The sequence below is a fragment of the Condylura cristata genome, unplaced genomic scaffold (genome assembly GCF_000260355.1).
Source record: "Condylura cristata isolate star-nosed mole 26May11 unplaced genomic scaffold, ConCri1.0 scaffold00033, whole genome shotgun sequence".
Lineage (NCBI taxonomy): Eukaryota > Metazoa > Chordata > Mammalia > Eulipotyphla > Talpidae > Condylura > Condylura cristata.
In genome coordinates this window covers 15,288,009-15,300,433 of record NW_004567134.1, presented here as the reverse complement: position 1 = coordinate 15,300,433, position 12,425 = coordinate 15,288,009, and the positions used below count along the sequence as shown (strand labels likewise).

General features: G+C 46.6%; 1 protein-coding gene across 1 annotated transcript in view; it reads right to left on the bottom strand.

Moving 5' to 3' along the window:
• The window catches only part of TAMM41 (TAM41, mitochondrial translocator assembly and maintenance protein, homolog (S. cerevisiae)), a 33,203-nt gene extending 20,784 nt beyond the window's left edge, over nucleotides 1–12,419 (bottom strand). The window contains exons 1-4 of the mRNA XM_004692371.2: nucleotides 12,260–12,419; nucleotides 10,598–10,780; nucleotides 8,353–8,445; nucleotides 1,994–2,144 (exon numbers count right to left, since the gene is read on the bottom strand). Of these exons, the coding sequence (XP_004692428.1) occupies nucleotides 1,994–2,144; nucleotides 8,353–8,445; nucleotides 10,598–10,780; nucleotides 12,260–12,394 (562 nt within the window). The 5' untranslated portion in view covers nucleotides 12,395–12,419. The remainder of the gene's footprint in view (nucleotides 1–1,993; nucleotides 2,145–8,352; nucleotides 8,446–10,597; nucleotides 10,781–12,259) is intronic.
• Between the last annotated feature and the right edge of the window lie 6 nt (nucleotides 12,420–12,425).

The following is a 12,425-nucleotide window of genomic DNA, read 5'->3' as shown; positions in this document are numbered from 1 at the left end:
TCACATTCTCAGGCCACCTGGCTCTCCACAGCCCAGGGCATTCCGGAAGGCTCCCTGACTTTAGCCTAGGGAGAGCCATCGCAGGGCCTTCCTGACTGTCAGCAGCACACACAGCCTGTCTGGCCTACTTATTCTCTCCTCCCACCATGCAGCAGTTACCCTGTGGCTTCATCATCACCTGTGTCTCCCAAAGGAACATGAACTCTAACAAGAGTCACACTCACGTCCTGCTGGGCCCAAGCACAGGGCGGCACATGAGGGCACAGCACACGTGTCTGCGGATCGAGTAGGGCTGCTGCGTGCAGATTCAGTGGTAAGTGGCTCATCGCTCCACTTACCTATCTATGCACCTAGCTGTCTACCTGCTTATCTGCCTACCTACCAACCAGTGCACGTCTGATGCAGCCCTTAAGAAACATTAAATAAAGCAAGACAGAGGATGGCACTGTTATGAGTCAGCAAGTATTTGCTGAACAAGTTGGACATGTCTCAGAGCACAGGAGAAACCAGGAGGACAAAACATGGTCTGTCCAGCAGGCACAGCAAGGGCCACTGCCAATGACAGCAGGTTCAGTGCCCACTTAAAAGTCTGCAAATGGGTGAGAGCCTCTAGGTTACTGAGACACGTCTCAAGTTGAAGTTTAGAATTTATAGAGAACTAGAACCCACTTAGCCCTCTGCTGACATGGGCTGGTTACATGGGGAGAACTGGCGGTGAGGCGTGGGTAAGCAAAGAGAGAATCCTCCATCCACAAGGGCACTCTTTGTGAGATGAATGGGGAAGAAAGCAAGCTTTCCCCTAATGCGGAGGAGAGGTGGAGCCATCCCAGGAAAGACTGGTTCGAGCAGAAGCAGAGGGTGCTCAGCCCGGGCAGGCTTGTTCATGAAGGTGGGGGCAGACTCCAATGGTCTGTAGCCTTCAAAACTGTGAAGGTCTTGTAAGGAAAAAAAGGGGGAGGAAGCATTCCAGATTCAAAGATAAAAAGACAGCTAAATACAGGGTGTGACCTTGACTGGGTCATGCATTTGAAGGGGGAAACTACAAAGGACATACCTGGAGACTGACAATGTCTGGAATATGGATTGTCAACTTCTTAAAGGTACTACTTACCTGGATGGCATTGTCCAAATTAACAACTGCACTGAGGTTATGCAAGAGACAGTCCTCATTAGGAAACACACTGAAGTATCTAGCTGAAGGGGACACATGGCAATCTACTCTTGAGTAGTTCAGGAAAATATCCATCATGCAGGGTGTTTACGTATTAGAGAGCAGCTGGGAAGGGCATCAGTAACACCCAGGAACTTGCTAGAAATACAGATTCTTGCCAACTCTTAAGCCAGCTGTCTAGAGATGGGCCCCATCATGTGTTCTAACGTGTCTCCCTGAGATGTTGGTAAAATACACCACTGATATTGAAAGATTGATGAATTTGTTAAAAGGTTAAAACCTGGCTTTGGGGGCCCTCCCTGTTGGTGCAATGGGTTAAAGCGCAGCACTGCTAGTGAGCAGTAGCCTCAGTGCGAGTTTGATCTCCAGCCCTGGAGGTGATCCACAATGGAGCAGCAGACCTCTCCTGACCCATCTGCTGCTCCCCTCAGCAGTGTACTTCATCAATCTGCCTGTTCTGCTCCCCACTACGTCTCTGGTGAATCCTCTCATGGTCCCTGCACCTCTAGCCTGCACCCCAGTTCTGTATGCATAAGTAAATAAATCTTTAAAAAAAACAACTTAACTTTGGGCTAAGGTGGGGGAATTTCCTGCATTATTAAAGGAACTTTTCTGTAAGCTTGAAGTGGTTTCAAAACACAGGGCAAAAAAATTTCCCACAGGTGCTCTAGGTAGAGATGAAGAGAGGAGAGGTCTGGGGTTCTCATAGTACCTATGATGGGCTGAAGGGCAGAGAAGCCCACATAGAGCCCAGAGCAGGAGGGCTGCAAGGTGCTGGGGCAGGTAGCTACCCTGCATGAAATGCAGGCACCCGTGACTCACCTGAGTAGGAGAGTCCGGCGATCTCTAGAAAGAGTTCTTCTTCAGAGAAGCTTTCAGGGAGCATGAGGAAGGCGGCAGTCACAGCGCTCTTGAGATTTCTATCGAGGGCTGACCTCAGTACAATGTTCTCGTTCATGGCTATGATTTTCACCTGAGAAAAGCAGAACATCAAATGAAAAATCCCAGAAGTGGAGCAATGGTCAAGGTGAAGAATTATACATGCACCAGGACTGCCCCTAGCTCTGGGAATATTACGCTAGCCGACACAATCACTCTAGCAAGCAACCCCAGAGCTTCCTGTTTTATGCTCAACTCATAGAACCAATACACACATCCATGCACAAATCTGGTTCTCTCAGATGAGGAAACTCACTAGAAGTTTCTGGTAAAAGGTAAAAAGAAGCTGAATAACAACATTTCATAACACCCACACCTCCTGCACACATGGGGGAGACCCAGCAAAAATAGGATGGCTCTGAAAAATCACCACAGGTTTTATAAATCAGAGTAAATTGAATAAATATCCCCTGGTACTTTAAAATTTTATCATCTCACTGTTCTTTGTAATTTTCTGATGTGCAAGTGGCATACTTGCCTCTGTTCTTGTCCACACATAACCTGAGGGCGATCTATTTGGAACTGATTTTGAACTTGACAAAGAAAGGTGTGAACTGCTAGAAAGAGAGCATGAGCTGGGAGCGCAGTCTGGGCTCAACTCCGGTATTTAATTGCATGAATTTGGGCAGCTTACTGGTTTAAACTTAAGTCCTCAATTTATAAAATGGAGGTAACAGATGTATGTGTTACAAACACTGAATGAGATAACAAATGTAAAGTGTGTGATGTACTAGTAGATGCCTTGATCAACAAAAAGGTTATTTCTCCTTTGATTTCCCACCAGTCCATTAATATATGAACTGCTCCAGGCTGTGCAGAGATTCTTGGTTTCAAAGAAGAACGTGTTCAAGTGCCAGCTCCAGCTTTGGCTGGCTCTGTGACAGTGGTGCAGCGGGGTGCTCCCTATGGATGCTCGGCAGAAGGGAGCCCCACTGCCCGTCTCTCTAGGTGCACATGAGTTTCTCTGGGCCAGTGGGCCTCACCATTAAGGATATCAGAGCTGCCTGGAGGGTTAATTGACACATATTATTTAGGCTCCCACCCTCACCCCCCAGTTTGTGCACGAGGCCTGAAAATGCACCTTTCTACGAGGCCACCAGGAATACTTTGCTGCTGATCAGCAACATTTTGAGAACCATGCCATGTCCACAGCAGCACTGTGGTCGTGCCCATGTGTACACCTGCCATCATCATGAAGCTTCTGATTTTCTGAACAAAGAAAAGTCCCTAAAGAGGACTGCCATAAATACGGGATGTACTAACCATTTGGTTTTGTCACCAAATGTTTTTCCTATTTTAGAAAACATAGCTTAAGTTGTCTTTTATTTGTCAAATACAGGTAACTTCTCACAAAATTAAGATGGCACATAAAAGACACATACTAAGCAAAACAAATTAAAATTTTATTAGAAAGCAAGGAAAGAGAACAAAGCTGTTCAGTTTCTTCATTTTTAAGATAAATTGTAAAAAACAGTATTATAAAACTGATTTTAGAAATCAGGCCTAAGAAGCTAAATTCTACCTTTAACTCTTATCCCTACTTTTTCCTAAGGGAAAACACATGAACATTCATAAAAGCCTGCAGAGGTTTTTGTGACATGCACGCTGGGTGCACAGTTTAGCCAAAGCCCTTGACTCAACACTGCCACCTCCTCCCTTGTAATTACAAGGACTTAATAGCGCTCAATTAAAGCCTTTCAGCGCCTGGGTGAGTTTGCTATCACTGCGATCATCTGCAGAAAGTAAGACCAAAAGCAGCCAGGAGCAAGACTGGCCTATGGTTGCATGAGTCAGTGGCAGAAATCAGGGTAACACCCTATTCTTGGCAAGTTCAGCTCTCAGTATTTTGAACTATCCTCAAGCATTCAGTTAAGCTCTGTTCTGATTAACTTCTTATCTTGAAATGTGACTAAGACAAATCTTCAGGTCCTGTGGAACAAGGAACTTGTTCCTTGAGTAACTTTCCCAAGCCTCATGCTCTGTGTGGACTCACGGACCTCGTAGGGCCACCTCCTCATATCACTCACTGATGGGGAAGTGGGGGCTCTAAGGGTTCAATAATCTCCTCAAGAGAGGCGGTGGCCTGGACGGGCCCCCTGATTTGTCCAGTGCCATTTCCACATCTCATGAATCTCTCCACTTCCCAATTCCTTCTCTTTATCCTCCTCATAAGCTCCTGGCCAATAGTCCTTTACCCTCTGGCTTTTTGGTGACTTTCACAGAAACTCAATGAAATTAGAAGCTACTTTAAGCTAACAAATCAAACAGGCAAAGGTAACAGTTAAGTCTGGGGAAATTTTCCTATGCAACAAATTACCCCTTGTCCTGCAAGAAAGTTATTCTAGTTTAGTGGTGAAAAAGCAATCTGTTTGCTATTCAAGAGAGTGAAGAAAATAAAAAGTATCCTTACTCAAAGGAAAAATGTCAGAAGACTGTACTGTGCTGATCTGGTTCTCCAGTGTAGGGTGACCTAGGAACTTGTCTCAGCAGCACTGCTATTTGCTGTTCAGAGTGAAAAGCCAGTGAACTTCCTGGGACACTGCCAGGGAGGCCTGGGAAAAAAAGAAAGTCCTCAGATTTGTGAATAGCTGTTTGTAACTGACAGGGTGCCCCGACCTGAACCGCGCAGACAGCACTGACACTTCTGCCAGGGAGAACTCTTTACTGCAGAGGAAGGGGCACTGCTTGGAGGGGCTTTCAAAAGCACAACCCAGAGATTTGTGGGCACCTTTCAAGATAGGAAAAAAGGGAAAGTCACATGAGAGCTCCTCCATAGTACAGCACATGGAGACAGGACCTGAATTGCAGAGTGGCTGGATCAGCACAAAGAACACAGCATGACCGGAGTCCAAAAGCACGACCACTCACCGCTTTCCAGGGGAGTCGCCCATCTCAAGTGATCGGCAAGGGGAACTCTAAATGGCCCCTAGCCAGGGCCCAAGAAGGAGCACTGAACATTGAGGTGGATGAGAACTTATCTGTTTTCTATCAGCTGGGCTGTGGGCTCCTCCAGAACAAGCAATGTGAAGTCTTTTTATTCCTTTGACTTACACGGAGAAAAAACTTTGGTGTCTTTTGAATAAGTGAAGGCGTGAAAGGCTCAATCTTTGCATTTCAAAGGCTAGAGGCTCAAAGACTTGCTCACAGCTGGGTAGAGCCCAGACTAGTAAGTCAAGTTTTCCAACTCTATGTTAAGGATCTTTTATACAGTTGGAATTTTTCTACAAACAAAAAGAAAATCAATAAAGCTACAAATCAATAAAGCTGCAAAGCTGTAAACAGACTAAAAACCACTTTAAATGACTGAATTGTAATGTGTGTGAACTGTCTCAATAAAGCTGTTACAAAGCTTTATTACAAGCAAATAAAAAATACACTGTAATACATTCAAATCCTCTCAGTAAGGGAGCGGTAATATTGCTGTATGTCAGTGTATGACTTAAAAACTTCACACAAATTATCAGTACAGTAAAATCAAAGTACAAAAGCACAAGAAAATTAGGGAAATGACTACTAATTTTGAGAGCGGTTATTCTGAATTAAAAAAAGATTGTCCACAAGGGCCTATTACATGCTTCAAGTTTTATGGCTCTTTACTTGAATAATTAATGAGTTGGTATATGACTAAGAACCTTAAGATTGTACTAGATTTAAAAAAATGGGTTGATTCTTCAATTATGAGATAAGCTAATGGTAAAGTATGATAGAAGCGTAATTACTCAACTCCAGAATTGTCCATCTTTTAAAGGTACTCCTTTATATTTCTTTTTGAAAATTATCACTAATAAAACTTTATTTCTTAGAACAGTTTTAGATTTACAGCAAAACTGCATGGACAGCACAGAATGTTCCCCTGTAACCTCTGCAGTCTTTAAAGACTCAAATTGCTAATGATTGAAAAGTCTGTCCTACCTGCAATGTGAAAGGTCATTTCAAAGCTTTAAACAATATAATTTATTGTAACTCCTTTCTTGAAAATACATAAAAACAAAGAATTTACACTTCTCAAAATTCGTTCTTAAGGTATTTATTCTTTTTTTCTGGTACAAAACGCCACCATCCCTTTCTTTTCATCAGATTGGTTCAAGCTTGATTAATATCTGCTGCCACCTAGAGGCAAAAATAGTTTGCTTAAAGGCAGGGCTGGGGATGCGGGGTTAATCTGTAACCAATGAGGAAGCCCGCAGGAGCAGGTGGAAGAGTTAAGTTTGCCCACTTATGACTTCCTAATTTTTTTTTTTTTATTAACCAGATATAATGTTCAATCCTTTCAAGTAACTTTTAAGGAAGCCTGGTATTTCTGTTCTATCAGTTAGAAAGCCTGAGAGACAGTCAGGGATCAGTAACACTTTCTTCTTCCAAGTTGTCTATGAAATGAAATTTTGCATGTTCTGAGTACAACTGCTACTACTGCCTTAAACTGCTGTTTTTATTTTAGCAGGATATAAGACAGTCAGATGAAATCTGAGGTCATTTTCAAAGCTTACATTCTACATTTTCATGGTGCTTCAGTTTTCTAAAGTCTATTATTTTTTTTTAAATATCCCAAAGCAGAGTACAGAGAATAAAGCAGAGTACAGAGAATAATATATCCTCACACTCAGTACCTCATTTTATTTCAAAATAAATCTGAGGTAAGCAAGGACAGAGGGAAAGGAAAGCTCATTTCCCGGGTTTCTCCAGTGCCAGGCATTGGAAAGCTGAACACTCCTCCGGGGCCTGCTGAGGTGGGAGTCACCAGCCTCATCCAGTGATGCCTCCAGGCTCCAGGAGCCAGTCACACTGTTAGGAGTCAGAACTGAGAGCTGAACCCTGGGTCTGCCTGGCTCTGAGTGCCCGGGCCAGCACTCCAATCTGCTTCCACCTCCACCACCTCCAGAAAGCAGGCTGGCGGTGCTGCTGTCCCCTTCTACAGGTTAATTACCTGTAGTCCAGAAAGGTAGAATAAGCTGCCAAGTCTCCATAAATGGCTACTAAGTGGCAGGAGTAAGACTAATTCTAAGTTCATTACTCTCCCCCTCAAACCTCAAATTTTGTTGGTGGGGGAGTAGGAGGCTTAGAAAGAAAACAAGTATTTACAAATTTCCAATTACATTTACTTACTTTTCTAGTTATCCAGCCTAGAGATGAGAACTCCATCTACAGAGCTATGAAATCACTTCAGTAAAGCCTATTGTTTCTGGGTTTCAAAGAATATGTTTACCGAAGTAAAACACACCGGAAGAACACAGGCGTGTGAGCTTGATCTGACACGTTTACACGTGTACACCATGTAACTACCGCCTAGGTCAGGTGTTTCTGGGTGTCTTTAACCACCACCACCATAAAATTCAAGCCTAGGCACAAGGCAAAGCGACACTGACTGCCCACCCAGCCTGACAGATTTTCATGACACAACCCCGAGAGCTGAGGTGGGGTCAAATCTCTGAATTTCTGTGTGGTTTTCTCTTTAGTCTCTCAAGGGAGACCCTTGAAAACAATCCATGAGCCCCCTTGCAGGGGCTAAGACCCTCTGGCAGCACAAAGAAATTTTTCTTGCTGTGAAATTCACCGAATATGATGGCATCACATGGCTCTTAAGCCGTGAAGACCCTTTCCCATAGACTAGACTACATCTTTGCAAAAAGGAAGAAATGTGGTAACTGGAAACACTTCACAAGCTCAAGTTCTTCCCCACTTTCTGTTTCTGCTACGGCCGGGAGACACCGCCCCCGAGCCTTCTAGCAGTGTCCCAGAAGGGGGAGGAAACACAACAGGATGTCACCTTTGGCCCAAGTGGCTGCTGCAGGAGGTCAAATCCCCGCCTCAGAATGACCACCTATGGCGCATCTATGTATTGATCAACTTCTGGGTGCTGATGGCGTGCTGGGTGCTGCCCTAGGCACCACTGGGCACCTCCAAGGACAAACAGTGCCCATGCACTCACGTTGCTCTCAAAGTAAAGGTGGTCTGGCTAGTGCTGACAGAAGCTCCGCTGGGTGGCGGGGGGAGGGATGGTACCCTCTCTGCCATCCTCTCGGGCCCCAGATGCTGCGTCTCAGCCTGATCCATGCAGCCAAAGTGAGAACTTCTGAGGGAGAGCAGGGGAAGTGTGGGTAACATCAGGCTATGTTTGGCCTTGTGTTTTCTATGGAGTAAGAGAGCCTGAAACTCACTCTTTCTTCAAGTTCCATGCCAGTGCAATTACAAAAGTCAAAGTGAGGCCAGGTTCCGAGAAGAGAGGCCTACTCGAAAACACTCACCGGTTTCTGGAGCCTGCCAGCAATATATAAGTTCTTCCACTTGAGGAGATCTTCAATCAAAAGACTAGTACTAATCACCCCATATTTGATAAGCTGGAAAAAAAAAGATATGGGCAAGTTAAAGGGCAAAATACCAAAGGATTGCTGCCACAAATATTAAACATAAGGAAATAGATTAAATTTCTGTCTTTGACTTCCAAAGCTGCTCAAAATGCCTACCTTGTAAAGACACATCTCCTCCCAAATACTTCCCTAAGGGATGTGAGTGACGTGACCACTATTTTAATTCAGGTTCTTGAGGTGTGAGAGGCCATGGCCCATATAGGCCATTAGCACTAATGCTTGGCGACTGGTCCTTTGCCACAGACGTCTGGTAAGTGAGAGGGGAGCTCCTCATTCGAGGAACAAGAACCCAGAGTGCACAGAGTGCACAGAGAACAAGTGACATCCGTGCCCAAGGTGGCATCAGTAGTAGCAGCGTGCAAACCAAGTCCCCCCAAATTTCAGTCTGGGCTTCCAGGGTTTGTCCCATCACAGAACACAAAAATTTTCTTTCTCTCTCACTGCGGACTACCTCAAACACCTTTATAATTATGTGAGGCACCCCCAAATAAAACTCCATCAGAGCTGACAAGGCACGTGGTCAAGCGTATTTCAATAGCAATTTGTACAATCCCCGAGGCTGAGTCCCAGGCTGCAAAATCCCATTTGTATGAACAAACATCTTCAGACTGTCTGTGCTGAACTCCAGTCTCCAAATAGCCTTCTCCAGCTGCAAATATCTAAAAAGTAGCTGAAGAATTTCAATTAAAAACACAGTCCCTGTGACATATAATTATGTCTAAACACTGGGCTACTGGAGCTTATAATATTGTTTGAGAAGAACTAATTAGAGACAGGCTCAATCTAACATTAATTATGGGGAAAGAAGAAAGCGACGTGCTTGGCAGAAGACGTGGCTGAGGGAGGCCGGCTGCAGAGCCTGCTCCCCCACTCCGGCCAGTCCTGCAGAAGCCCCCCGTGTCGCAGGTACCGAACAGCTGGAAGACGCTGGAAACAGCACTGGCCTGGAAGGTGGGGGCCTGTCACTAACTAGCTGCATGCCCTCAGGGGCCTCCTGCTTCCGTCTGAACCTGTTTCTTTATCCACAGGCTGCTGGTGGAGCAGGACTGGACTTCAACCGAAAAAGCAGAGCAATCCATCCATCGCACACTCGTCAAAATCCTCAAGTTCAGGACTCCACCTCCTGTCCTTCAAGGTGTAGAGTTCTGGCCAGCAGCATCAACATCATCTTGGAGCTTGTAAAAATTGTGGCACCTCAGGCTCCACCAACCGTATCAGAACTATGTTTCAACAAGGTGCTCTGTGGACTTATCTGCAATTACCTTGGCCACTCTAGCCACTAGCAGGATCAAGAGATGTGTCACAGCTGGTGGACATGTGGTCCCCAATCTAGGAGGCACATGGCTTAGGTTTCCGGTGGTCCTCTTCAGCTGGGGTCCTGCCTAAATCATAGCAGCCCTCTTGGAGACTGGGCCCTAGGCCTGAGAGTTTGGCAGGGAACCTGCTGTCAGACACACTTCTGCTGGGGTGCATCTTACTTGCTCAGCAACACCCAGCTACCACTAGCGCCACCTGCTTGCTCCCAACTCCCCGTCACACCCTCTTCATTTTCAACTTCCCCTGCAAGTGCCAGTGCATGCAGGTAAGACTCCTTCCCACTAATCCTGAATGTGCCTGTCCATTCCTTCCACTGGACACACCAGTGGTTTTCAAAGCATGCTTTCGAGACCAGCAGCAACATCTGCAACCTTGTCAGAAATGCAGATCCTTCTGCTTACACAGTGGATCTTAAAATTTCTCATTACAACAAAAGAAGATTTGTAACTGGTGGTGATGGATGTGAACTAGCCAAGCACACTACATAACATCTTACAATGGTACATCTAATCAAGGTGTGCACCTAATTAAGACCTACTGAGTTGGAAACTCTGGGTTGGGTGGGGGGTGGGGACAGGGGCAGCAATCTAAGTGTCCTGCAAGCATTCCAGGGGGGGCCGTTGATGCACACTGACATTTGATAACCATTTGGTTAGAGGCAATACCTAAAGGAGCCACATCTGATCACCTTAACCAACAGGAGTGAGAATACTTCCTGACTGCCAAGAACACAGAAATTTAGCTGGCTATCTAGTAACAGAGGTTCTGAGCCATCCGACTGACGACAAAGGCCTGAGTCACTCACCTTACCATCACACATGATCAGTGGATTGTAGTAAACGCCAGCACCATAGTTATTCTGGACACTTGCGATCATCTTAGGCCCCAACAGCTTTAGGAAGGAGTAATGGCTCCAATTTTTCTCCAAGTTCTTTGAATGCCATGCTACAGGGTCATCCACTGTGAACACGAAGTCCAGCATGAGGTCCTATAATGTAATGTAGGGAGAGTGGCTTTAGTGTTAAATTGCAGAAAGGTACCCACACAGAGGAGAAAGCTGGGGTATCCTGTGCCTTTGGTGAACAGAAGACCTGGATTTGCCATCAGAAATTCAGAACTCGAGTCAAATTCAAATTGTTTTCATCAGTAAAAACAAAAAACAGTAAACATTTATTTATCAGGTGCTCTCGTGCCAGTCCTCTGCTAAACACTTTCCGGAGGAGACAGAAAGTGGCTTAGCCTACAAGGGAGGGATCCTTATTATTCCAATTTTATAGGAAAAGGAATAGGTTAAATTTTCCTGCCTAAAGACACGTCACTAGTGAGTGACAGACCTAAGGAGTCTGGTTCCAAATTCTGCAGCTCAAACTTTGCATGACACCAGCTTTCAGCTAAATGTGCTTTACTTTTCTTCCAGGCCCAGCAACACCAGATGGGTAACCTCTATAAAGTATCATGTAAAGGCAAGTAAGTTATTTTAACTCTCACCCACTGCTCCCTGAGCACCTGAGAGTTGGTGCAAGGGCAAAGGTAAGGAGCCCAGCATGCACTGGGGATAATAAACGGTTATTCAGCAGACTTCAGGAGCCTACAGGTACTAACTTCACTCAGAGTGGGGTCAGGACAACAGAACGGAGAAAATTCCCTACGAAATTACTTTTTTTCAGGATTCTGATAAATCTGCATCTTGGAAAATGAATGAGTTAATAGGGCAGGCTGGGTGGAAGCATGCGAGGAGCCGCCGGGAAGGGGCAGGTCCCTCGGAGGCCAATGCCTCTGTGGATATGGGCAGTAGGTGTTGTATTTCCTTTTATGTGGCTGTTAGAACACAGGTGGGGGAGTGGTGGGAGATGAGACAGTGAGGCGGCCACGCTAAGAAACGTTCCTGCAGAAGAGATCCTTGGTGGGTGGAAAGACTGAGGGGCAGGGACACCTCACAAGGGGATAGCTGGAAGATTCCAGGTGGGAAATGGTCACTGTAGGCACTAAAAATAGAGCCCGATCCAAGAGACATAGGTGTCAGACCTCCGACTTGTTGACTGACTTGATAACTTGTAGGGAAAGAGGGTGACGGCGAGGGCAGGAGGGGCCTTTCCCCGGAGGGAATTCCAGGCACGGAAGGCGGAGGTGGCTCTCCACCCAGGCCAGCTTAGCGCGTCCCACCATGTGCTCTGCACACCACTGCTGACAGCTTGAGACTGGAGGGCGCGGGGCGGGCCTGTCTCCTCGTGACGTGTCGCTAATTACCTTCGCAGCTAACAAACCTTGACGTACGTTAAAGTGGCATGCGGGACCGATCCCCTACGACCCCTCCGGGGCGCACTTTCGGCCCCGGCCCCGGGCGCGTCGGGGCGCCGCGCGCGGAGCGGCAAGCGGCTCCCGAGGCAGGCCCGGCAGAGGGCCCACGCGACCACGGGCCGGCGCGGCGAGGGGCTGGCCAGGGGCCGCAGGGAGGGGCCGGTCTCACCTTCTGGTCTGAACTGGGCCCCGCCTGGCGGTACACCCCCGAGCCGTAGGCGAAAGCCAGACTCAGCTCCTCGGGGAAGTGCGACAGGATCTTGCGGAAGGCCACCCCCGAGCTCCGCAGCGCCTGCAGCGCCATGGGGCCGAGGCTCCGCGCGGGCACCCGTGGC